This window comes from Ochotona curzoniae, unplaced genomic scaffold, assembly GCF_017591425.1.
Source record: "Ochotona curzoniae isolate NIBS_2020 unplaced genomic scaffold, NIBS_Ocur_1.0 contig_2210, whole genome shotgun sequence".
In the NCBI taxonomy this organism is placed as follows: domain Eukaryota; kingdom Metazoa; phylum Chordata; class Mammalia; order Lagomorpha; family Ochotonidae; genus Ochotona; species Ochotona curzoniae.
In genome coordinates this window covers 30,003,291-30,030,224 of record NW_024465369.1, presented here as the reverse complement: position 1 = coordinate 30,030,224, position 26,934 = coordinate 30,003,291, and the positions used below count along the sequence as shown (strand labels likewise).

Here is a 26,934-nt window from a genome sequence, read left to right as displayed (position 1 = left end):
CTCATCCTCATCTTTGTTTTTTTGTTTGTTTGTTTGTTTGTTTGTGTTGACAGGCAGAGAGAGTATGTTATTTGCATTTTCTGGCTTGTTCTTGAAATGCCCACAGTGGCTGGAGCCAAGCCAAGCTGAATGTCAGTGCTGGACACTCAGACCTGACGACCCAGGCAGTTTACACTCGAGTTGTCACTTGCAGCTTCCTGGGGTCTATGTGTTAGCAGGAAGTAGGAGTTGGCAGCAGAGCCAGGACTTGATCCTCCAGGTACGATGATATGTACCCAGTTGGCAGGTAAACTGCTAAGACAAACAACCCATACCCATGTTCAAAAAATGCCACTCTACCGAATTCTTTCCTGGGTTTTATATGGCCATAGACTCTCTGGTCCCTGATCTTTAGTCTTTTGTAAATGCCAAGATTTTATGACTGCTAGTATATTTAAATTAAAGCAAAATAATGTAGTGTCTGTTACAAAATAAATGTACCCGAGACCATCATAAACTTGTTCATCAATCTTTCTGAGAATATTCAACTTTGACACTTTAGAGTCAGTCTTTGAATTTGTGTAACATCAAGTAGCAAGATTAAAAAGCTATCTTATTCTGTCATAACATAGATATATTGGTCAGGCAATGCTGTGATAAAAATACACATACTGGTGGAATAAATGTTTTAAGTCTAGTAAGAAGAAATAATAGATTCCAACCTAAGGTTTGTTTTCTTTGCATCTAATTGTCTAAAATGAACTATGACAATGAAAATCAATTTAAATTTTTAAGAGCTACCCAGGAAGCACATTTCGGGATAAGATGACCTTGTCTGCCTTACTGGACCATTTGTCCTGGCTTTGGCTACTCCATTTGGGAAGCATAATGTCAGAGGTCCTGCTTTCTGTTGCTCAAACAGATCCCACAGCATAGCTTGGGAGGGGTTGCAGATGGCCAGCCTTCCCTGTGCCTCCCTGGGTGCCTGTGCAGACTGATTGCTAATGAAAGCTCTGTGTCTACCACTGTGATCCCCAAGCTGCTGCTACTCAGACATTGTCTGCAGTAACTCTGTGTGTGCCTACCCTGTATACTGCAAATATGTGAGGAAGTCAATGCCATTAGGTATGTAACAAACACATGAAATATCCTCTGTCCTCCTTTAAAGGAAAGCCCTTTTTGTGTCTGTGCTCTGGAAGCCAGACATTGCTGTATGAATATTTAACCTACTTACAAACCAAGAATGTTAACTAGCTTAAAAAGTACCAGTGAAACATGAAATAACTGAATTTCACATTTCACTTATGAACCATTACTGATATCTTACATGCATACAAATCACTGCCTGCTGATAGATATAAGCTATTTCCAATTCTGGCGAACCAGGGAGACTTTGCTGCTTGGCTATGACTCAACTAATGATTAACTATCTTGAAAAACAGTAGGAGACATGTCTCACTTTGATCACTTGAGAATGTCAGTCACTGTGGTATTGTTTTAGTAATACCCTCAGTGTAGCTTTTTTTTTTTTCAGCTGCTACTGAGCGTCCGTCCAATTCACTCACGTGTGCATTTGGGAACCTTGTTTTATATCCTAAACGTTATTTTCAACCCTAAAACTCTGGTTTTCTAAAAAAAATATATAGATATTCTATCATGATTGTTTTCTCACTCCAGTTATAACACAACAGAGGAATTTAACCAAGTAGCATGCGAGCATCTATTTGACACAGAACTATCCAGTGACAAATATCCTCACACAACTCATCAGGCTGGCTCCTGAATCCAACCTGCTGGTCACAAATCCCAAAATAGTTAACCAGACATGCTTGCACGTTCTTGTACTCCTCAATCCACAAAGCAGGCATACGCAGGAGCTCAAGTTTTAATGACTGATTTTGGATAAGAATGAAGACGCAAGAGATCAGAGCCCAAAGCCGCAAGAGCAGACTCCCCGAATACGAAGTCTGCCAGTTATTCTCATAGTCTTGGTTTGTCCTCTGCTGTGACATTTCATCAGCTGCTTAGCAGAGCTTTCAGAATTCTCTAAAATCAAGTTATTCTGAAAAACAAAAAATCTGATATGGTAGCTAACAACTTTTTCACAATTAATCTTAACACGACCTTACATGTAAAACTCTTATATACACTATCTTTCCGTCGCTACTCAGTTCTTTATTTAATATCTTTTTTTTTATTGTTGTTAACATTGTATTATGTGATACAGTTTTATAGGCACTGGGGATTCCCCCCACCCCTCCCATACCCCTCCCCCCATGGTGGATTCCTCCACCTTGTTGCATAACCACAGTTCAAGTTCAGTTGAGATTCCTTCCTTGCAAACACATACCTAGCATAAAGTCCAGCGTCTTATTGTCCAGATAAGTTCAGTGGCCTCTTGGGGAGACCTTCTCTGGTCTGAAGATAGGGCTAACAGAGTAAAGATCCGGTCAGTTAAAAGCCCCAACAAAACCTCAGTATCAATATACAACATTATGGAATTAATTGACATAGTATTGGGTAAACAATATGTTAAAAATAATGCAAGTTCCATTCTTCAAAACATCTGGGTTGAGACAGTATCAATGACAGGTTCAAAAAAATAACCAACAACCAAACAAAAATTACAAGTTAAATCAAGGCAAACATGTGGTATCTAACCTTTTTTAAAAAAAGATTTATTTAGTTTTATTTGAAAGGCAGAATTACAAAAGGGAAGACAGAAAGGGAGAGAGAAAGAAGTTTTACATCCACCAGCTCGCTTTCAAAGTTGCTCCATCAGCCAGAGCAGAGCAGTTCCAAAGCCAGGAGCCAGGAACTTCGTGGAATAAATGTGTCTTGGAGGGTGTGGGGGCTTTGACTATTTCACCTGCAGCTACACTCTGTGATTGTAGCTCCGTATGCTGGTGTAAGGTCCAATTGGTGCTTTAGAGCGGGTGGTAACGTAGCACTGTGCTTTTTTTTTTTTTTAAAGATTTATTTTTATTATTTTTTTATTGGAAAGGCTGATATACAGAGAGGAGAGACAGAGAGGAAGATCTTCCGTCCAATGATTCACTCCCCAAGTGAGCCCAACGGGCCGATACTATGCCGATCCAAAGCCAGGAGCCTATTCCGGGTCTCCCACGCAGGTGCAGGGTCCCAAAGCTTTGGGCCGTCCTCAACTGCTTTCCCAGGCCACAGGCAGGGAGCTGGAAGGGAAGCGGGGCTGCCGGGATTAGAACCGGCGCCCACATGGGATCCCAGGCGTGCAAGGCGAGGACTTAACCACTTGCGCCACCGCGCCGGGCCCAGCACTGTGCTTTACCAGATGGGCAGTTGGTGGAGACCTAGTACTGTCTACTGTATGCCAAGAGTTGCTAGGCTAGACACCTTAATCCAGTCCCAGGGTGAGATGGCTATGAAGCTGAATGTTCTAGCAGCTTCAGAACGCTTAAGCCCAGTTAGAGCAGAACCTTTCGATCATATTGCCCTTTGTTGATGATAGGAGATCATTTTATCATGAAGAAAAGTTCATACACTGTATTCTGTGTATTGGGTGAGGACAGATCCCAAGACTGGCTGACGTTATATGGACCCTCACAATTTAATAAGAATTTCATACATGTCTTTTCTCTTGACATAATTTTGTCCCACTTTGTTATATCTCATTATGAAATAAAATCAACAAAATGTACAATACTACAACTTCTCCAGAAATATAGAGAATATACATTGAGTCTCAAGTTTTTATTGCTGATTTTGGAAGTGGAGCCCCATATGTTTAAAAGAAAAGAAGTACACAAAAACAAAAGTTTAAATGCATTTTAGGTGATCACTGGGTACTGCTTCATCATCTGTTGCCATTTGGCATAAAGTTTCATAACTCAAGAATTATGACGTGTACATTTAGCCAAATATTTATGTGCTTGAACAAACACACACACACACACACACACACACACACACACACACACACACACACAAGCACACAGGATCGTTTGTGGTCACCAGTTCTGAAGCAGAGGTTAAGTAAGGAAACCAGGGTTGTATTGAAGGTGCATTTTGGCATAACAGATTATAATTGACTATAGGTGCTTGTTTGATTCAGTAGCTGTTCCTTCAGAAAATCCCTGACTTTGCAAGACATGTCAAACTACCATGTGAATTGTCACAGCCTGCTTAGCCAGTTTCTTCTCATCCTCCAGCATTTCTGAATGCCCGAAGACCGTGGGGACTGAGTGTCTCCCTTGGGGAAATACAGTTACAGTGGTTCTTTTGTGCACATTGCAATTTATCAATTTCTTTTTACAGAGTTTTAAAATGGAAGATAACAGCATTATCATGTTCATTCATAACATTTCAATTAAGTAATTTCAGCTCTATTCACTTGCCATAGCCCCTTTCAGGGCCATCTTTATGAGATTGCTAACTCCTGTCACTTACCATTGAGAAACTACATTATTTTATTCAGCCACATTTTCTAGGAGAATGAATCTGTTGCTGTGAAATGATCAATGTCATGATAAGGGAATTTCTTAACAGTGTAAAATTTGAATAGCCCATCTTAAATTCAAGAAGCTCATTGGGTGTTTATATCAAATAAAAGATCCTATCAGATGCTACCCATTTTGCCGTAAATTCTGACTCAATATCTGCTATTCCTAATAGTAGATATTCCTAATAACTACGATTTCCTAATGGTAGGGGAAAAAAGGGTTGTTGACAGCTGGCAATTACCTTGCAAGAATTTTTTTTTTATGGTAAAGAGGTGTAAATTCCAGGGGTGCATTCGAAGTTCAATTAAGATAGTAGCCAGACAGCAAAACTTTTTGTTCTACCAAAGCTGAAAGAGTGTTTTTGTGTAATTTCTGTTGAATAAGTAGCAAGATACGAATTGCACACGGCACAGTGTCTTACGTTGCTTGAGTTTGTTTTCCTCCTGCTAGAATCTGAATTGCTGAATTAATACTCATGTGGGTAATTTTAGTAAATGAAAAATGTATATTTTCCATTGTACTAGATTGTTGATTTTTCATTTTATGGTAGCTAATACATATTCATTTCACATTTGGACAGATACGGCAGATGGTGTGTCTCAAGAGCTCTTCTCTGCTGGCTTGGTGGATGGTCATGATGTAGTTATAGGTAAATTGTTTTTTAGTATGCAGTGTCATTTGGTTGAATGAATGAAAATGTGTTAGGGGAAAAAGTTTTCATTAAGGAATAATTGAGTCTGGATTTTTGAAAAATTCCTGACTTCCTATTTTTATATGAAAGTATATTTAATGTTCTCAGTATCTCTTAATATAACTGTCTTTTTGTAGTTATAAATGCAATAGCTTTATTCATATTGGTCACAAATTAAAGTAACTTTAATACCATAATATATGTATATAAATATATATTTATTTAAACATGTTTGCTCCTCAATATTTGATGGACATGATTTGTGCAAGAACAAGCCTCACTTACTGGAAATATAACAATGAATCCAGAAGTAAAATTCAAGAGCCATAAAGTCTGAGAAATAAGATGCTGTGAAGTCCACGCTCCAAATTATGATGGAGAGGTTTTCTTGTTTGTTTGTTTGTTTGTTTGTTTTTCCATATTATAGTTTTGCAGGTATAAGGATTCCTGCTCCACCTCTACTTCCTCCCTGACAGGTGGTTCTTCTCTGAGTTTCCTAACCAAGTGTAAGAAAATCCACTCACCTCTGGTTCCTCCTTTTAATTCCGAACTCATGAATTTTTCCTGTTTCTCTAACATTTATTTTTAAAAAAGTAAAAAGCATCTCTGTGTCTTAGTTTAAACTAGGGAGAACAGTTCATGTTGTAAGACATGTCTTCTTTCAAGAGACCGATGGTACATACAAGCAGCCAGAAAGGAAAATGCATTCATGAATGAAAGTAACAGTCAGAAATCTTCTTTTAAATACCCGTTCATATTTCTCATGCAGAAAGATGCTGAGAACAGACTCACCTTTCCTTTTGGGTAGGTCCTGGTAGGTGGTTTGGAACAGAGTAAGAGATAGTCATGCAGAGCTGTGAGGTCACATCCTTCACTATGTCTTGTCTTGCTTAGGTCTGAAGTCAAATTTTGTGGAATTCTTATTGAGCTCCAGGCTTGGCTGAATCTGATAAAAAAAAAAAAACTGTTGTTGAATTTTTCAAAGAAGAAAACAAAGAAATCAGAGCATAGTTCATGTACAATGTATTGATGTTATTTTTAAGTTCAGAAAGGCTTCAAACACCTTGTGGAAATTTTTTATTATCTTCTAATTATATTTTACAAACTTTTTAAAAAAGATTTGTTTATTTATATAGAGAAAGATTTACAGAGAGAAATCTTCCGTATGCTGGTTCACTCCCCAAGTGGACACAATGGCCAAAGCTGAGCCAATCTGAAGCCAGTAGCTTTTTCCAGGTCTGCCACTTGGATGCAGGGTTTCAAAGCTTTGAACCATCCTCAGCTGCTTTCCAGATCTCAAGCAGGGAGCTGGATGGGAATTGGAGCAGCCAGGATATGAATTGGTGCCCATATGAGATCACAGCGCATGCCAGGCAAGGACTTTAGCCACTAGGATACCACTCTGGGCCCATCCACAAATCTTAGAAGCCTCCCTCATAACATGCATATCTCAAAAACTTTTATTTTTTTTTCCTATGTCTGAACTGTTCATTCTCTTTTTAAAAACGATCATTTTCTCTTTTTCACCTTCTTAGAGATTAAATATTCCTATGTGTAAAGTAAGGCAGTAATAAAAATAATTAAAATTTTATATTAGCTTTATTGTATAGTAACATCCAGAATACCTTGCACAAACATCACATATAAGGATTCATAGACAACTTTCACAAATCACATTTATCATTAGCATCCATGAAGGTAGAGCAGATAGATTTTTTAAATCAATATTTAGTGGGTGAAAAACTGAGGTCAGAAGAGATGTCTGAAACATTGCAGTTTGTAGTGGTCCTTGAGTTTGGCCTTTTCACAACAAGCCTTGAGCTTGCCTGTGACCATGACACTACCTTGTTAGAATTTACGTAGAATCTGGATTCTTAGCCTTGAAAAGTAAATCTAGGTAACTGTAAATAATGATGATTTTTATGTCTTCTGGGAAAAAAAAAAATAACGGCCTTTTTTTTTTCCTTTTCTGGATCAATTGATGGCATTTTATATTTTAGTTGTTGTTTGTAAAACAGATACAGTGTGTTCGATCTGGTCTACTGGGACCAATCCCAGAAGCTTGCTACCCATTCCTATATCACCTCATTCCCCCTTTACTAGACGTAGTCCACCAGCATATGCATGTTTTAATTTGTTTATTTATTTTGAAAAAGTTGCCAGAGCAAGAAAGAGCGAGAAATGGAGAGAAATCGCTCCTACCCACAGGTTCACCCCCTCTGTAGAAGGGCACAATGACCAGTGCTTGGCTAGGCCAAAGTTGAGAGTCAGAAGCTCCATCCACTTCTCCTGTGTGGGTGGCAGGAATACAGAACTTGGGCCATCTTCCACTTTTACAGACACGTCAGCTGGGAGCTGGATCAGAAGGGCAGCAGCCACCCACAGTGCCAGGGCTGAATATGTTCTCATTTAACTCACCTTTAAGGAATCGTCATTCCATTTGCCATATACCTATTCATCTCCTTCTACCTAAACTTAGCAAAAGAATGCCTGAGGTGTTTTTCTTTTTTACCTTTTTCTTTTTCAAGGCAAAATGATAAGGAAAGGAGGAGAGAGAAATCTGACATCCACTTATTCACTCCCCAAGTGGCTGGAGTTAGGCCAGGCGGGAACCAAAAGCCTAGGATTACAACTGAATATCCTTTTTAGGTGTGTGAGGCTCAAGCACTTGAGATGCCTTCCACTGCTTTCCCAGGTGCCAAGCCTGTTAGCAAGGAGCTGGATCAGCAGTAGAAGAGCTGGGACTGGAAGCATTGTAAGGGATGCTAGGGCTAAAAAAAAAAAAGTGGCCTCACTTGCCATACCACAACGCCATTCTTTTCTTGCCACCGTTTTTTGAACCTGCTCAGGTTAGATTTTGGGCATCCTCAGTTCACTTAAGTGAGTCTTTTCAGTGGCACATTTAACAACACACTCAGCTGATAGGCAAAAGTAGAGTGAATAGGAGACAGGCTTCTCGGCCTTTTGGCTAAGATCATGTGTAATAGGAGACAGGCAGAGAAATTGCGGTTTAAGGACAACCAGGCACTTAACTCTGAGGTTAATTCTCAGGTCTTCTCCCGCTTGGCCTAGACATAGCCTTGAATGGAGTTGACAGTGCCATTCACCATTGTAAACTTTCTCATTGGGGGGAGTAGGTGCTTAAGCTGCTGCTTGGAGTTCTTGCATTCCGTGTGGTAGAAGTGAATGGGTTGAGTCCCAGCTGTCCTGTCCATTCCTGCAAGGCAGCAGGTGGTGGCTCAAGTGGAGTCTGTGCTGTCAACATGCATAGCCTGGATTGAGTTTCTGCCTTCTGGCATCAGCCTGGCCCAGTCCCAATTATTGCAAGCAAATATTTTGAACAGTAAATCAATGGATTGAAATGTTTTGTTTCTGTCAGCCTGCCTTTCACACAAAATGAGTAAAAATATAAGGAAAATTTTTTCATTTGGCTTTTAAGGGTCCAGCTTCTCATGGGCCTCCCATCTTACTGGTCTTCCCATCTCAGTGTCTGTGAAACTATGAAGGATTCAAGGACTCTTTCTTTGGAATGCTTCTCTAATTGTATACTACTTTAGTAGCCTCATCTGGTTTTGTGGTGTGGAATGCTTTAACTCCCAGATTTAGATGTCTGACCCAAACCTGTCAGTTGAATTCAACTCACACGCTCCCTTTTTAGCATATTTCCTATGAAGGAAACACACATTCCACCTTTACTTTAAAATCTAGCCTCTGGCGTTTTTCCCAACCTGCTCCTCCAGGTCTCTTGTGCTGGGTGGCTGATGTCAGCTTCCTCCTTCCAGGAACCCTGGGAGTGTCACCTGCCTTTCCTTTCTCTCATATTCCACGCCCAGTTCCCTCTCCCCATCCGATACCCCTCAACACATACCTATCCTTATAAAGCCCTTTTCGTGTCATTGAATGCTGACATCCATCTCCTCACTGGTGTCTTTCCTTCAACTTGTTCTCATCCCATCAGCCAGGGAGGTCCAGGTAAAGTAAGCCAGACACAGAGACCACCTGTCCTGGGATTCTGTTTATAAGTGACATGTTCACTGAGTCACAAAGTAGAGTAGTGAGTGGTTCCAGACTAGGACTGAGGAGAAAGAAGAGGGATGCCTCAGGAATGTGGGATTTCTTCTTAGTGTGGTGAAAATCATCTGAAATTGTAAGTATGTGACTACTGAAAAAGCCCTCCAGTTGTACACTTGGAAAAAGGTGAATTGTACATGTAAATTATTTACCAGGTACACAAGTAAGCCATATCACATTGATGCTTTCATTAAAGCTACCTAGTGGATTTCTACGTCTCAATGGCCTGCAGTTCCCTACACTGTGTATTCATTCTGTCACTCCACAGGCTTCTAAATTTCCCCACCAGCCATGCCAGCTTTGCACTGGCTATTCCTCTTACAGGTTATTCCTTCTTGTAAGAACGCACATGCTCACCCCACATGTCCAGGACTGAAATATCACCTCATGGTGGGACTTTTCTTGATCAGCCTGCTTAAAACTGAACCCACTCCTGACTTTCCAGTCTTGTTCCTTACTTTATTTTTCAGTCTAGCTTCTCCCTGCCCAATAGGCTGTGTATTTCATTTGTTTCATTAATTAGACAATAGAGTATTTTCTAGAGGGTACGATTTTTGAAGGCCATGCATTTTATGTTTTGTTGACCACTATGTTCCCAGTGCCCTAAACTGCGTTTCAATTTGCCTTCCATAAAGATATTAGAAACAATTTCCAGTCTGAAACACAGTTATTTCATAACAATTACTTCTGAAACGAAGGGTGCTTTCAGTGTAAGAATCTGATGTTTTAACAATCTTACTTTCAAGATTGCAAAATTCAAGGAGCCTCTGCAAATAGAATGGCTCACTTGAGGAGAGCTGTGCAAGAAAAAAAATAGGCCATTTCATAGAGAGGTTTGAATGATTTTTTAGGTGTGCAATTTTTTTTGGCTTCTATACTATAAAATAGCTAAAATTCTGATACATTTTAAAAATCTGTTCTCATCAGAATTTTCTTTTGAATTGGAATTAGTGCTTATGGTGGTTTAAAGAAAGCTTAAAAAATCCAAAAGTGTATGTTATGGAAAAGTGAATGTTATGACCTTTAGTATAATATAGGAAACATATTTTAGGTTAAAAAAAATCTTAAACATTTAGTTTCAGGGCAACCTACCTTTGATGAAGAAGTGTCAGTGTAGTGACATGGAGTTATTGCTTTTGTGTAGGAACAGGGCAGTAAAGAAATTAAATGTACTATTTGTGGACTGCAGTCATAAACCCACTTGTGCTGGGGGCTGGTGGCATCCCATATGGGATCCAGTTCCTGTCCCAGATGTTCCACTTCCCATGCACCTCTCTGTAGATGTACATGGGGAAGCAGCAAGGCATGGCCCCAAGTGGTTGAGCCCCTGAACCCACGTAGGAGAGCTGGATGAAGCTCCTGACTTCTAGCTTCAATGTGTCTTAGTCCTGGCTATTTGTGACCATCTGGGGAGGGAACTAGCAGATAGAAGACCGGTCTCTCTGTGTGGGTAACTTTTAGGATAATGTAAACTAGTGTAACCATGATGGAGGACAGTGAATATTTAGATACTCACTTCTGGAAATATATCCAAACAAGATTAAATTTGCATATGAAAGAACTGTCTGTACCCCTATGTTAAAAGGAGCATAATTCACAATAGCTAAGATATGGAATCAACCCAGATGCCCATCAACGGATGACTAGATAAAGAAAATTTGGTTCATGTATGTTGTGGAATACCACTGAGCCATAAAAAGAATGAAATGTTATTTTTTGCAGCAGAATGAATCCAGCTGGAAACCATTATGCTTAATGAAATAAGTCAGTCCCAAAAAGACAAATACCATATATGCTCTCTGATCTGAGACAAGTAATACATGGGGCACACGAAAAATGTAATCTGCAAAAGTGAGATTAACAGCCTGGGAATTTACTGCTGTTCATATCCTGGGTCTCCACTCCTGGATAACAGAATGATACCCTTTTTTTTTCTTTATTTTCCTTTTTCCTCTACTTGGTATGTAGTGATATGTTTATATATTGGGATTTTTAGTTGCTATGAAGCAAATGAACAGGCCATTAGGATGTTTAGAAAAAATTTAAAGGGAGAGTTAGAGAAGGAGGGGGAAGAGTCGGATCCCCTGTTTAAACCTATATCATGAAATGTACTCATTTTATATAAATAAATTAAATTCACCATTTTGTAAAGCATAAATCAGAAAGCAGTTTTAGGCACATATGTAAGTAGATATTGTTGGAGTCACAAAGCCATGGAAAGAAATATTGGCTTAGAGAAAAGCAACAAGTAAGGTCTACAATAAGGTGCAGATGATATGCATGTATAAATTTACTTGTCTGACATGGCTAGGTTGGCTGACAAATGGAAATAGACCAGACTTGGCCCCATTCCAGTTGTTTCAAAAGGAATTCCTGGGGTAACTCCTAGCAAGGAAGCATAGAAGTTTGGTTTTTTTTGCTTCTTCAAAAGCAGCTAATTAGAAAGTCATTTCACCAGGGGTGGGCAATGTGGCAAAGTGAGCTAGACTGCACTTGCGAGGCCCACATCCCGTATCAGAATGTTAGTTGAAATTCCCAATCACTGGGCCCGGCGCGGTGGCACAAGTGGTTAAAGGCCCTCACCTTGCACGCCTGGGATCCCATATGGGCGCCAGTTCTAATCCCGGCAGCCCCGCTTCCCTTCCAGCTCCCTGCCTGTGGCCTGGGAGGGCAGTCGAGGACGGCCCAAAGCTTTGGGAACCTGCACCCGCGTGGGAGACCCGGAAGAGGCTCCTGGCTTCGGATTGGCATAGTATTGGCCCGTTGCGCTCACTTGGGGAGTGAATCATCGGATGGAAGATCTTCCTCTCTGTCTCTCCTCTCTGTATATCCGCCTTTCCAATGAAAAAATAATAAAAATAAATCTTTAAAAAAAAAAGAAATTCCCAATCACTGTTTTGTACAACTTCCTGCTAATGCATTTATGGAAGGCAGTAGAAGGCGGTACAAGTATTTGGGCCGCTGCCACCTGCATGGGAGACCAAGATGGAGTTCTGGGCTCCATGCTTTGGTCTGGCTGGGTGGTACAAGGTTTTTGGGAATGACCCCACAGATGGAAGATATTCTCTCTCTTTCACTCTCTCTCTGTTTTTCTTACTCTCTCTTCCCCTTTCCCTCCCTCTTCCCCCCTCCTTCCCATTCTCTCCCCCTTCCTTTAAAGTAGATAAAAATAAATACTTAAAATAGATGTTCTCTCTGTGTTGTAAATACAGGAGTTAGATCAGCAACAAGAACTTACACATGCTAAAGAAAACCAAAGTTATAAATTCTTCCCAAACTTGTGATGCAGAGTATCTGTGACTCTGATTGGCTGAGTGTAGAACCTTAGCAATAAAAGGAGCTTGGTTGGCAGGTGTAATACAACAGGCACATGCATGACCTGCTCTCCAGAGCTGCTCAAGTTGTATCTGCATGACCCAATGCAAAGGTCAAGGTTGAAGTGTAAGCGTACATAGATAGAGAAGAAGCTGCTTGTCTTATTTAACCAGAGCAGTTTCTACCCACTGCTGATGCTGAGTCTTTATATCATGCTTGTTTTGTAACAATACCTCTCTGTTTCCTTTAAGTAGGGTTTAGAGTCAGATGTTAGCATTTCTGTTTCCTGGAAAGGAACTACATCACTGCATTTTGTATGGTATCTTCTGATGGGTATTGAGTCTGGCTGACAAGTGATCACTGAAATGAACAAGTTTCTAGCTTGTGTTCCTACAAACTCTCTCAGTGGACATTACGGCTTACTCTGCACACCTCTGGGATGCTGTTTTCTTGTACAGGCAGAAACAGTGCAAAACCTCTCCCTTGCAGTGCACGCTATCTGCTGGTTCCCTTCCAGCATCTGCAGAAAGCTTTTCCCTATCTAGAATGCCAGGCACCTGGGTATCTACCACCAGGGCTCTTTCCCTGCCCTTCTTCTTAGTCCTTATCTCCTGTTAATCTGGTGTCTGTAGGGTGAGGACTCTGTTATAGAGCCTCCAACACCCCTCCTTAAAAAAAAATGAGCACTTCATAAGTAGGCAGGTAAATGAATATAATCAAACCCATTGAGCAGATTTTATACTGGATGATTCAGGCCATGCAAATTTTGTTACACCCTTTTAAATAAAAAGTATTGAGCAAATCACCATAGGTAATTGCTTCCCCATCCACCTACCCCAGCATTCCCCCTCTTCTTTCTGTGTCAGAATTGGATTTGCTACATGACTTTTGAGTCCTGCCCTTTGAAAAGAAATCTCATTGGCCTGAAGAGTCTTCTCTCCCTGCCACTCCCCAGGGCTTGCTGAGACCACAGCATCTCATGTGGCACAGACTTGTGCAATGCCTGCAGTCTTGTCTTGGGTGCTTTATTAAAAATGTACACTTCCAAGTTCCAACCTAGAACATTGCCAGTAGGAATGTTAGGCATAAGGTGTAGACATTTGAATTTTCAACAAGTATCCTGGGTGACTCTTGCACCCATTAGAGGTTCCTGGTCGCTTTTATATCTGCTTAAGACTCAACCTTTGGAGACTGTCCTATTTGTTTTATCATTCTCCTCTCCTTCTCTCTCATCTCTGTCTCCTTTCTGCCTTCCCTGTAGGAGCCTATTTGAAAACCATGTTGAGTTAACTTTGAAAATAGTGTGTCTGAATGGCATAGGTACTGTATATGGACAAGCCTCCTTGGTATAAGTGTGTACCATAATGTTTTCATTAAAACTAATATTGTTGCTGGGGTTGGCAGCAGCTCTTCCCCGCAACCTACAGTCTGTTGTTTGTGTTGGCAGTGTGTCTCCGGGCTCCAGGGGATGCAGGTGGCAGAATCTTGGCTTGTTCTTGCTAGATGCATTGAAGTGCTCGTCTGCCCTAGCTCGCATCAGGGATATGTTATATAATTTGCTATAAGTGATCAGGATTTATTAAACTCATGGAATTTCACAGTGCAAGCCTCAGAAGAGCGTGAACATGTATCGTCTCTGTGATGTTCAGTCCCATGGTTTCACTGTGATGTTTACAGCAAAATAAAACATTAACAAGCCGGTGTCTTCATGACATGATTAGACTATCATTTTTAAATACCAACAGATGGTTGTAGAAAAATGGAAGAAAACAACTTAAGTTTTTGATTCTGGTTTTAGTCAGGCTTGAGGTTATTTGAATGATGTCAGTAAATACAGCCTAGTGATTCTTGATTAAGGGTTGTCCGGGTGTTAAGTCTTACACTGCAGGAAATCAGAGACAATGTGTGCCTTGGGACTGCAGTACTGATTACTTCCCGTGAACACTTTTTACCAGAAACCAGAAGTAAATTTTGGGCAGTTAAATATAGCACAGCGTTTATGTTTTCAAAAAAGACTGCCAGTTTCATTGTAGCTTGATGCTTCTGTTTTATTAAACCTCTGTTTTTTAAACTTTCATTTTATTAATTTTAAAGGCAGAATGACAGAGATTGAGAGATCATATTTTAAAATGATAGACTGGGCTGTGTGAAGCAAAAGTGCCATGCAATGAGATGTTGATTTTAATTCTCTTCAGGTGAATGAATTCCATTTCTAAATGACTTGAAAATATTCAGCAATTGAATTCATTTGAAACTTTTTCTTCTGTAAAATATAGAGAACCAGACTTGAGTAAAAACGCAAAGGCTGTATGCACACACATGCACAGAAATACACATATTCAGTGTGAATTTGGTCATAGACCCAAGAGTAGCATGTGTGTTTTTATGTATGTAAAAGTTTGTTATAACAAACTTATAGCAGAATGAGTGAAATAGAACCCTTGCTTTAACAGAGCATTATTTTAGAATCTGGTGATCATACTCTCCTGCCCAAGATTGCATGGGATGAAACCGAAGAAACTGTCCCAACAATCTGAGTAAGGCCCTAGGCTGTGATGCCCTTGACATTCCTGATCCTCTCCCAGCCTAGCCACTTGCTGTTCTTGCCCCTCTGCAGATTTTCATGGGAAATGATTAGCCATCCAGATATGGTGTACAGACTGTGCCCCTTTGTAAAGACCATCTGATAGTGGTAGGAGGAGAGAGGGGAAGAAGTGGTTGAAAACTACTTTAAAAAATGTAGGCAACTGTCATGTCCCAGAAGTTTCAACATAATATATTTATCATTTAGAGTTTTAACATTAAATATATATATATATTATATATATATATATATTTTATATATATATATATATAGTGTGTGTGTGTGTTATTCTCATTTAGAGTCAAGTATGCTTAAAGGTTTCACTCAATCCAATCAAAGTCATTCACAGCTGGATTGTAATAAATCCCATATCACCAATCCCTATGTGTGATAAGATTGTCTTTTTGATGGAAGTAAAGTAGGTTTATTTTGGCTTGGGGAACCCAAATTTTGTGCTAATAGATGTTTTTCTAATACCAACATGTATGTAGGATTTAAATTGACTCTATCTTTGCGTAGCCTATTGGATTAATAGACTGCTTTCTTTGGCTGTAATCAGTTTGTGTGAGAAAGAGGGTGTATGTTTGTGTGTGTGAAAGAGAGACAGAGACCATGTGCTTTCAGAAATCTGTAGAATTACATGGATTTTAATGATTGTATCAATAGTGTACTCTTGTAAGTATAAGGAGATACCCAGGGCCCAGCACCGTGGCCTAGTGGCTAAAGTTCTCACCTTGAATGTACGAGGATCCCATATGGGTGCTGGTTCTAATTCCAGTGGCCCCGCTTCCCATCCAGCTCCCTGCTTGTGGCCTGGGAAACAGCTGAGGATGGCCCAAAGCTTTGGGACCCTGTACCTGCATGGGAGACCTGGAAGAGGCTCCAGGCTCCTGGCTTCAGATTGGCTCAGCTCCAGCCGTTGCGGCCGCTTGGGGGTTAATCATCAAATGGAGGGTCTTCCTCTGTCTCTCCTCCTCTCTGTATATCTGATCTTCCAATAAAAATAACTAAATTTTAAAAATAGAAAAAGACACCCAGCTATGGTTTTAATAGTCTTACATGAAGGTCTCTACCAAGCTCCATGATGTCTGACTTCTATTTTTTTAAACTCTACTAGTTGAGGTCAATGAGAAGTCACTGTCTCATAATAATTTCCATAAAATAGGAGATCTTCTTATGTATCAAATGCAAAAGTGTTGTAAGTAAAGAATTGGGTCACTGCTTTACTAAATATGAACTTGTTACCACTATTTTAGCTTCTTGTCTAACTGTGATCTTAAATTTGATCCTGTGTCTTGAACTTGGTTACCATTCACGCACACACACACACACACACACACAAAGAGAACTTTCATTCCAACTTTAAGAAAATCTCGCTCTTCATCCTATGCCATTTAGTCCTGGAAGGTTATAAGAATACTTTGAGCTCGGATTTCTTGGGACGGACATATTTTCTAGTAGATTGAGTGTTCTCCTTGCTACACTGACACTTCCTCCAATATACCATCCACACCTCTGCCCAACTCTGGCTTTGAGCTAATGTTCCTCAGAAGCATCCACTGCACTGTATTATCCATGGTAGCCATTCCATAAATCTGAGATTTTCCTGCAGGATTCCATGTCTGTTGAGCCATAGAGCCATCCAGCAGGAAGTGGTAGCCCCAGATGCAAGTTCATGAGCCTGACCTTGCATCTTCCTGACTAGTCTACACCATGGCGGAAAGTGGATGAGGAACACTCATTAGATCTGGTAGGCAGTTTTTTTGTTTGGTTTGGTTGGTTGGTTTTTTTTTTTTTTTTTAACTATTTTCTTAATAGCCCACTACCTCAATCTCTAACCACTAGGGAATTTAATCAGCCATGAGAAGTTCGCTTCTGAAATGACAATATGGTTGTTGGAGAAACTCAATACAATCAAGACTCATTTCTCCATCAGATGGATGGCTATGGGATCAGAGTTCCACTGTTACACCTCTGCATTTTATCCTTTTTCTGTGATTTGTAGGGACAGGGATGGGAAAGCACACCAGGATAGCTTTACAATGGCCTGACTTTCCTGTGAGTTTCCCATTAAATCCTCACACATCTTCACTATTTTGCCTCTCATTCTTATATCTGTCTGTGATATTGAGTGATAAGACAAGAATGGTGTACAATGGAAACTTAATGTCTGGTAGAAAAAATGGTATACAGGTGAGAGGACATGATTTGGACAACATTACTCTCGGGAAACATAAAATGCTATAGATTATTCTATTGGGTTTCTGAAGTTCTGGAACAGTAGGTTTGCTGAAGCTTTCAGAATTTCTTTTAAAAAGAAAAAAAGGCTTTTTTTTCTTTAGTACTCATGAAGACTTTTATTAGGTAAGAAATAGAAATGAGAAATGAATTTTTGATACTTTCCAAGATGAATATTTTTATAAAACTTTAACTCTTCATCCTTAAGAGAATTGTGAGCATTGGATATTTATATTCAATTAGCAATAGTTCCATCAGCTTGATCTTCTAAGCATAATCTGAGATCTCCTTGCTGTTCAGATCTCCATGCTGACTAAATACTGATTAGCCAATAAGAATAGGGACTCCCCCTCGGGACACTAGTGGAAGTCTTCCAGGATATATGGTCCAGGGGACTTTTAACTACTTGATCTCAATGCTGGTTTCCATGTGGTGGGCTCACTGGTTCCAGACTGGTTGAAGAAACCTCATCACTGTCAACAGCCAGCATGAGGACTCTAGTGTCTACCATGCAGTGCTGCTCCCACAGAGTACCAGGGTTCTTTGATTGAGTCACAAATTGTCTGATTCTTCCCATAAGTGGGGAGACAGGCCATCCGTCACCCTGTCATTCAGACTCTGGCACTACTGAGCTTTTTTATGTTTATTTATTTTTATTGGAAAAGCAGATTTACACAGATATAAGGAGACAAAAAGAAAAATCTTCCATCTGCTCGTTCACTCTCCAAATACCCCAACCTGAAGCCAGGGGCCAGGAGTTTCTTCTGGGTCTCCCACATGGGTGCAGGGTCCTACAGACTTGAACCATTCTCCTCTGCTTTCCCAGGTCCTAAGCAGGGAGCTGGAAGAGAATTGGGGCAGCTGGGACACAAACTGATGCCCATATGAAATCCTGGCACTTGCAATGTAGAGGATTATCCAACAGAGCCATCACAGCAGGCTACTATGCTTTGTTTCCCCAATAGACAAAGCATCTAACATACTTTATGTCCAATATATCTAATGAACAAGACAGACAAGGTGCCTTCATGAACTTAGCTATTCAATTCAAGAAGCAGACATCAGCAAGTCAGTACACAGGTGTTAGGGAAATGACCACTTGTGGGAAGTGCTTTGTAGAAGACAAAACATGCACTAAAGAAAGACAGTATTAAACTGAGCCTGAGTATACACTTATATTCTCATAAAAGAACAATATCATGGAGACTAGAGTACCAGGAAACAAAGAACTGCAATATGCATCTTTACCTTGGAATAAAAGAAGGCCCCCAATATAAGTGTTAAATATACCTTGACAACAATATACTCAATTCTCTACGATTGCCTAATATACATACAATGTCATGACACATTAAGAGCAGAACACTGGAGTCATGACTAGCTGAAGGACTATATCACTGTAAAACACAGGAGGCAATGGAAGGTGAGAAGGAGAGAGGAAGGGAAAGCCATACACCTACAAAACTGTGTAATGCAAAGTAAGAATAAAAATAAATAAATAAAATGGTCATCCTGTTTAGATTCCCTAGAAAACCCCTTTGAAGGAGACATCTGAATGAAACCTTAGGTTAAGCCTGCCTGTGGTAGGTGTGTGCAGAGAAAATAGGCTTGGTTCCTGGTGTGGCCAGAAGTGTATTAGAACAGGATGGTAAGAAGAAAGGCAAGAGGAGACAGGAGCCAGATCTTGCGAGATCTTATATAAGCAACAGCTGCTCATAATGATTTTGTTATTCATTTTTTTGGTAGTATGATATAGTTCCATAGCCTGGGATTTCTTCTGCCCGCTCCCAAAATCTCCCACACGAAGTGAATTCTCCCCTATTATTATCACAGCATAGTTCCTCATAAACAGTCATAAGTCCATTGTTCCAGGTATGGACAATGGCTGAGAGTCCAACATCCCATTGTTGGACTGGGAGCCCATCATCAATCTGGAAGTAGAGATGCACACTGAACCATATCCTCACATCTGGAAATGTCAGTGTCTACTACAGTCACTATACATCCCCCCAAGTGAAAAGCCACAATGAAATCAGCAACAGGAAGAAAACAAATTTACAATGCCATGAAGTTAAACAACATGCAACTGGGTATGATAGTCTCCATTACACAGTTATCATACATGCACTTAAAAGCCACAAAAAAAATCAACAACATGAAGGGAAAAAAATAAATTTACAATGCCATGAAGTTAAATAATATGCCACTGAATAACTAATGTGTCACTGAGGAAATAAAAAAGAAAATCAAGAACCTTCTTGAAGAAAATGATGCTACTGTATTATCTGTGAGTCAGTGAAGAATTTAATGATAAAAAGCTGTTTTGAAGAGATGAAGTTGGTAACAACCACCAAAATCAATGAAATATAGTTTCTGCTGATCTTTGTTGGTTAAATGTGTCTCCTGTAGACAACAAATAGATGGGTTTTGTGTTTTTAATTCAGTCTACTAGTCTATGATGTATGATGAGTTTAAGCCATTTACATTCAAGGCTAATATAAGTAGGTGGTACATTGGTCCTGTCATTTTAGCAATGGGTTGTTGATTGATTTAGTTATGTGGTTATTTTCCTGGCATGTTTTTTACATTTGCCTTTGGCTTTGGTAGGTGCTATACCTCCTCTCTGTCAAGAAAACACCTTTAAATATCATTTGTAGGGGGCCGGGCGATGTGGCCTAGCGGCTAAAGTCCTCACCTTGAATGCACTGGGATCCCATATGGGCACCGGTTCTAATCTCAGCAGCTCCACTTCCCATCCAGCTCCCTGCAGGTGGCCTGGGAAGGCAGTCAAGGACAGCCCAAAGCTTTGGGACCCTGCACCCGCGTGGGAGACCCGGAAGAAGTTCCTGGATCCTGGCTTCAGCATAGCATCGGCCATTGCGCTCACTTGGGGAGTGAATCAGTGGACAGAAGATCTTCCTTTCTGTCTCTCCTCCTCTCTGTATATCTGACTTTCCAATAAATAAATAAATCTTTTAAAAAAAATCATTGGTAGGGCAGGTTTGCAAGAGGCATATTCTTTTAACTTTCCTTTATTGTGGAAGAATTTTATTTCATTTTCAAAGACAAAATAAAGCTTTGCTAGGTATGTTATTCTTGCCTGATAATTCTTTGCTTTTAGAATCTGGAAGATGTCCCAATTTCTCTGGCCTGTAGAGTTTCCTGTGAGAGATGAGCTGTGAATTTAATTGACATTCCTCTATATGTCAATCGATTTGTTCCCCTAAGGATCTTTTCCTTATGTTCAACTGAAGAAAGCTTGATTATCCTGTTTGGGAGTCCTATGCCCCTCCTGATGTTGTTTCCCAATTCTTTCTCCAAATTAGGGACATTTTATTTTATCATGAATTAAATACATTTTAAAACCTAGCTTCCCTTTCTGCACCTTCTGGAACTCCCATAACTCTTATATTTGGCCTTTCATTACTATTTCTTAATTCTCGAATACATTTTTTTCAGCTTGACCCAGCTCTGCTTCCAGCTTTTTGATTGTTTCGCCATTTTGACAAGAAATATCTTCCAATTCTAGATTTTTTTCTTCTGTCTCCTTCATTCTATTTTTGAAACTTTCCAGCAAATTTTTAATTTGCTCAATTGCATCCTCATTGCCAGTAATTCTGCTTGATTTTGTTTCAGTGTTGCTATTTTCTGTGTAATGAATTCTTTAAATTCCTGTATGTGCTTCTCATTGTTGATAAGAAGTTTTATAATGAGTTTTCTGAATTCTGTATCCCCATTTTCTCAATGTATTCCTCAGTTAACTCTGAGCTTGGCAAAGACTTTTGTTCCTTCTCAGGAATGTATTCAGTAATATTCATTTTACCTTTTTTTTCTTTTGTTCTTTGTCATTGTACATCTGGTTAACAGATTCTTCTCTTTAGGACAGGTTTCTAAGCTGTGTCACACATACGTTTGCAATTCAATTTTAGTTATTGTAGTTGGTACCCGGTTCTTTGTTTGCAGTTAGCCCAAGCTCCTGTTATCCCATGCTGTTGTTGCATCATTGTCTGTACAACCTCTCTCCCACTTCCAGTTTGAGCAGTTCACAGGATCAGGGAGACAATAGGTGTCCTAAATAGCAAGGTTGTTGGTGGTGCTGATCTTGCCAGCACCTGCTGGCTATTGGATCTGAAGGCCTCATGGACCCATTTTGAGTTGTAAGATGCCAATGTCAATATTAATTTCAGTGTGGGGCAAGTGCAATGCACTAAGCTCAATGAGTTTGTTCCCAGCTCAGTGTATGTGCAGCTCACTGTTGTCCCTGCAGTCTCAAAGCCTTTGCCACACTGTTCAAAATGTTGCCCAATGTGTCATTCCTGGAGTTCTTGATCTGCTGGCCATTATGTCTGGGGGCCACCAGGACCTATTTTGGGCTTGAACTTGTAGGATGCCACATTGTTGCAATTCACTGAGCCTGAAATGAGTTTGCTCCCAGCTTAGTGCATGTGCAGTTCTGTCCCCAGATGGTGCCTGATTTCGCTCTAATGGGGTTTTGGGCTGTGAAATCCACCCTGTTCCTGCACTGCCTATTTTAGATCTGCTGCTCTGTCACTGCTCTTTCATTGCTCTCTCTGCTCCTGGTCAAATTAAACAAACCAGCAGGACAGGCAGTTCTTTGTCTAGGTTCACCTCCTGATCTCCTGGTGAGCTCCCCTTCCCACCTGGCTGCTAGTGGAGTTCTGGCTGTCTGTGCAGCTCAAATTGTCACTGGATGAATGCTGCTGGAATGTCTGGTTACTGCTTTCTGCTGCTCTTCTGTGTCCATCAGTTTCCAGGTGACCCTCTGATATCATTCTGTCCTCTCCTATTTCCTGAAATGTGCCTTCTTTGCTTCACCCTGACTAATGTTTCTCCATCTGTTTAAACATGTTCTCACACAATTCCACCACTGTGATTCTCTCCCCTAATGATTTTTTAAATCAAATTTAAGGCCTTTAATTCAGGTGAGCACCCCTGCAGGCAAAGGATAAATCTTGTGCCTTTCTTGAATTTTTTTTCCCCACCAAAGAAGACGAGTAACTGCCTTAGACTCAATTTTACAAAAAAAGGCCTAAAAGTAGTTTTCTCTAGTGCAGGTCCCTTGGCTGCCTAAACTTGATTGTCATTTGCCCAAGGTCCCCAGGTGCCACAGAGGGACAGGAGAGCTGCAGGGTTTTCTTGGCCTTTGAGGTTCACTTAGGATGAAGGACACTGGAAAGTAGCCTGTCGTTTAGTGTCTGGAGGCCAGAAAGACGTCAGTGATAACTTGCAATAATTCTGAATCAAATTACTCTATCAGAAGGAAATTAGGAATCCAAGGACAGGCAACACTTAAACATTATGTTTATTTGAATTGGTAACTAAAGGGTCTTCCTGTGTGTTCTGCAAGAGAATGAGTTGTCTTTTCCATTGTGTAATATTGCTTTTGTCTCTGTACAAATGGCCATGTGGGCCAAGGTAGCACTGAAGATGCAGTTGAGCTCTTCTTTATCACTGTAAAGAACAGAATCCATAAAATATTCATGTTCACTGGGCTGAGGCTGACTTGCCATCTCCTGTCCACTGACTGCAGAGGAAGTTAGCAAAATTTCTTTCAGGGACCAACACTGTAATTACTTAAATTAAGTGGGCATTCAAGTGATCTTGCATTCAGAAAGCAGGCACAGTAAAATAAGCTCTTGTGTGACTAACCTTTGTCCTAGGGAACTGGATGGAAGGCTGAGGTGGCATTCGCTTACCAGTGCTTGAGTGATTTCTGAGGTTTTACCAAGCTGGTGAAGCTGTCTGAAAGCACTTCATCATTACCCTCTTGCCCCCTTTCTGGTGCCCTCCCTTTACTTGGCTCTATGCGCAATGAAACGGGCTTCTTTCAAAGGAAGGGACTACCCCAACTTTGAGGGGTAGAGGTAACTAAAACCCTTAAAAGGATTGGAAATGACTTTACAGGCCTACCTACCATCTCCATTACTGGACACTTACTATAATTATGTAACTCACTTGAAATTGATTGATTACTGGCAAATGTCAGTGAAATCTGCGTTTATGTCTCCTAAGTGACCACATGGTTCTCCATACTGTATCCTGCTTTTTGGATTATCTTTTTAAAAATATCCCCATCTCAGACTGTGGAGCAACAGCTGTCAAGAGCATTTGTATGACGATAGGGCAGAAACATTGGGTGCAGGGCGAGAGAGAGACTTATGTAAAGCCCAACTCAGATGGTTGATTCGTGTTAACTCGAAACAGTGCCTTCATCTCTTCAGTCCCCTGCTTGAACCCTTCTCATCAAGTCCTCCATTTACCACCACTGCCTTGGCTGGGAGGTCATTTGATTAGGCGAAGAGGTCAGTGCAATGGCTATCCCATCAGAGGCACTCAATATGTGATGGAAACATTGCATATAGCCTCCAGTCAAATGTCTGTTATAAAACACCATTCTAGACAGAGACTAGAGGGTAAACATGCACTTTCCTCAAATAAAAGTGAGACAGGGTCTCCTCGGTGGGTATGGGGGTAGACAACAGGGTACTTGGGACTCCAGGACTGGAGCACTGCTGTCCTGGTGACCGTTGCTGAGATGAGCACAACTGCCTCTGCCACCGCGCAGTGGCAGGGGATTTTCTGCTGTTACTATTGTGGCTCAAACAGGGCTTGAAAAGTGGTGTGAAGACATCAAAATGACAACAATCAAAAAAAAAAAAAAATAGGCCACTAGACAGATTGGTCTATAACCTGGTGATTTTTGTGTCACCATCCTGGATATGACTGCAGGGCCACCTACTCAGTAGTGTTCTGCCGGTTTCCCTGAGACTCGGGTTCCATTTTCTGACCAGCGCGTGGATCATGTGGAAGGTGTGTGGTTTCTCAAAGCTCAGGCCTAAGAGGAGAGCCATTTACACCTGGGGTGGAACGTGAATTTTCTGGAGACCACTCTTGATCTGCTGCTCTTGCACTGTGTGTTTTGGTACATCCACTGAACTCTAGACTTTGACCACAGGAACGTCCCACAGTTCTAACAGGGGTTCACATGGTAACTCACACAAGCCTACACTTGCCCATTGCTGCAGGCTGTGGCAGGGTCACCCTGACAAGAATAGTGCAGTGAGTCTGATGATTTTGCAGAGGAATAGCCAGCCACCATATACTTCACCCCCTGAATTAAGTGGTGCTCTAAATTCTCTCCATACAACTCTGCAGAGTTGGCCAGGGCGTGCTGAACACTACTAACCTGTGGGAGATGACACTCCAGTGTGTCCCCCTAACCTCAGGTTTGCTCCTTCCATTTTGTGCTTAGCAAGATTTTGTTACTCAACTTCATTGTACTAGTTTACTTCTTATTAGAATGTTTCTTTAGAAAAATAAGTGCAATAATAAGATTACAATATATTATTGCATCAGATACTTACACACTATGTATCTTTTAAAGAAGACAAATTGTTAAAGCAGAAAAAAAAAACTTTTAAATTAGATAGATGGGACGGGCATGGTGATCTAGTGGCTAAGTCCTTATCTGGCATGCACTGGGATCCCACATGGGTGCCAGTTCATGTCCGGGCTGCCCCACTTCTCTTCCAGCTCCCTATATATGGCCCAAGAAAGTGGTAGAGGATGATCCAAAGCACTGGAAATTTGTACCCATATGGGAGACCCAGAACAGGCTCTGGGCTCCTGGCTTCAGATTAGCTCAGTGCTGGCCATTACAGCCACTTGGGGAGTGAACCAACAGATGGAAGATCCTTCTCTCTGTCTCTCCTTCTCTCTGTAAATTTGCTTTTCAAAAAGAAATCTTCAAAAAAATTAAAAATTAGATAAATAACTGATAAAACAGAAAAAAATTTGAATCTTGCATTGTTTTCAGTGATTTTGGCCTTATTTCAAAGGATTAGATAGTAAATACCAGAATATTATATTTTTAATTTTTTCTTATTTTTTATACTTATTATTTTCCATGATAAAGTTTTGCAGATATAGAGATTCCCCTTTTCTCTCCTTTTTTTCCTTTTCCATTTTCCACCCTTACCATTTTCCCCTATACTATTATAACAATACAGTCTTTTAGCTGCAGTCACCAGTCCAACATTCTGTAGTTTATGTGTATTTTGACATTGTACTTATAGGCAATGGAGGAAAATTTGGTATCGTAATGTCAAGGTATATTTAACAGTTTTAATCGGCTGTCCTTCTTTTATTTGGGAGTAGAGAGGCATAATGCAGCATATATGTATTTCCCAGTATGTTTGTCTTTGTTATACATTTCATTTATGAGAATGTATGTATTTACTTGTTCACCTGTATATCAGTTTGTTTTACACATTGCTGATTACACATGGGCTGATTTCCTTACGTTTAAGGGTCTCTGTTTGGGACCATTTGTCGGAATTGATAAAATTTCATTCTTTTCAGTGGCTCTCTAATACATCCATTGTGTTTTCCTACTTGTACTGTGTGCATTAATCAACTAAACTCCATTCTGGCCTTGGTTACATAACCAGCTACATAATTTAGGGGACGCGTGCAAGGTGAAAATTCAGGTCCTTTGATCAAAACCTGAGAATTTCAAAATGATGACCAAAGAGCAGTGAGGCAAATGCTGCATCCCTTGGACCATGTGCTCTCCTGGCATGTCTGCTCTGGCTACAGGCAGTGAAGCAGACAACTTTGAGAATGATCCTTACACTCCGGTAATTTTGAAATGCTAAGAACTTAGCCCTTACAGGAATGGTATAAACTGATTGTAACAGAAAACTTGCTCCAAAATAATTTTTAACAAGGGACCCTGGCCTATGCAACTGGAAATCCAGAAGCAATGAAGGTGTGGAGATTGTGTAGCATATCAATGATGCCAGGAAGGGTTCTGTGCAGTGTTGGTTCATCCGAGGCTCCTTCCTGGCAGAGTCATAGGACACCTCCTATAGCAATGGTACTGCATGTTTCCTGGTAGACATTTGATTCTTAGTGGCCCTTAGAGAAGAATAAGAACATTTTTCTCTTAGATGCCATGCCATGCCAGCCAGCCTTGCTCCCCTGATCATTGATGCAGACTGGCTAGTGCCCATTGTGGTACAGGACCAGTGGGGAGGAGACATTGAGATATCATGAACAGTTGTGAGGCATTGCCACAACATCCACTGCAGGCAGCATCACGCTCCGATTAAGCAGTCTTAGGTCTCTTATTCAAATCTCTACCATGGAGCACTCATTCTATGTAGAAGATTCTTCAGAAGATTTATTACATTGCTTTTAGGTTATGCCAGGGTAATGTCACATATATTTCAAAGGTGCTATTTAGATCTGCTATTTGCAGCCCATTTTCCGGAGCAAAGAATATTAAAGAGCAGGAGAAGCCAAAATGTACCTTCCTTGCTGCTCATATTTCATTGGCAAGTGTCTCATAATCACAGGAAGCAGATCCAGCTTCTTTCTGTATTTTGCCTTTGGATTCTGTATGCTTTATATGTTTACTTCTAACAGACAGACCTCTTAGGGCTGGGGTACACTTGATGCTTCACTGCTGACTGTTTTGTTCTGCTTCCTTAACTAAATTCAGTAGGCAGAAACTAAACCCGAATTACATATTACAGGCTTTTCTACGACTTTAA

The 26,934-nt window shown here is 40.5% G+C and overlaps 1 protein-coding gene across 2 annotated transcripts in view; it reads left to right on the top strand.

Annotated features, from left to right (window-relative positions):
- Positions 1-26,934, top strand: part of STK39 (serine/threonine kinase 39) — a 296,052-nt gene that overhangs the window by 235,136 nt on the left and 33,982 nt on the right. For both annotated transcript variants that reach the window (XM_040971673.1, XM_040971675.1), the window contains one exon: positions 5,038-5,106. In XM_040971673.1, the coding sequence (XP_040827607.1) occupies positions 5,038-5,106 (69 nt within the window). The remainder of the gene's footprint in view (positions 1-5,037; positions 5,107-26,934) is intronic.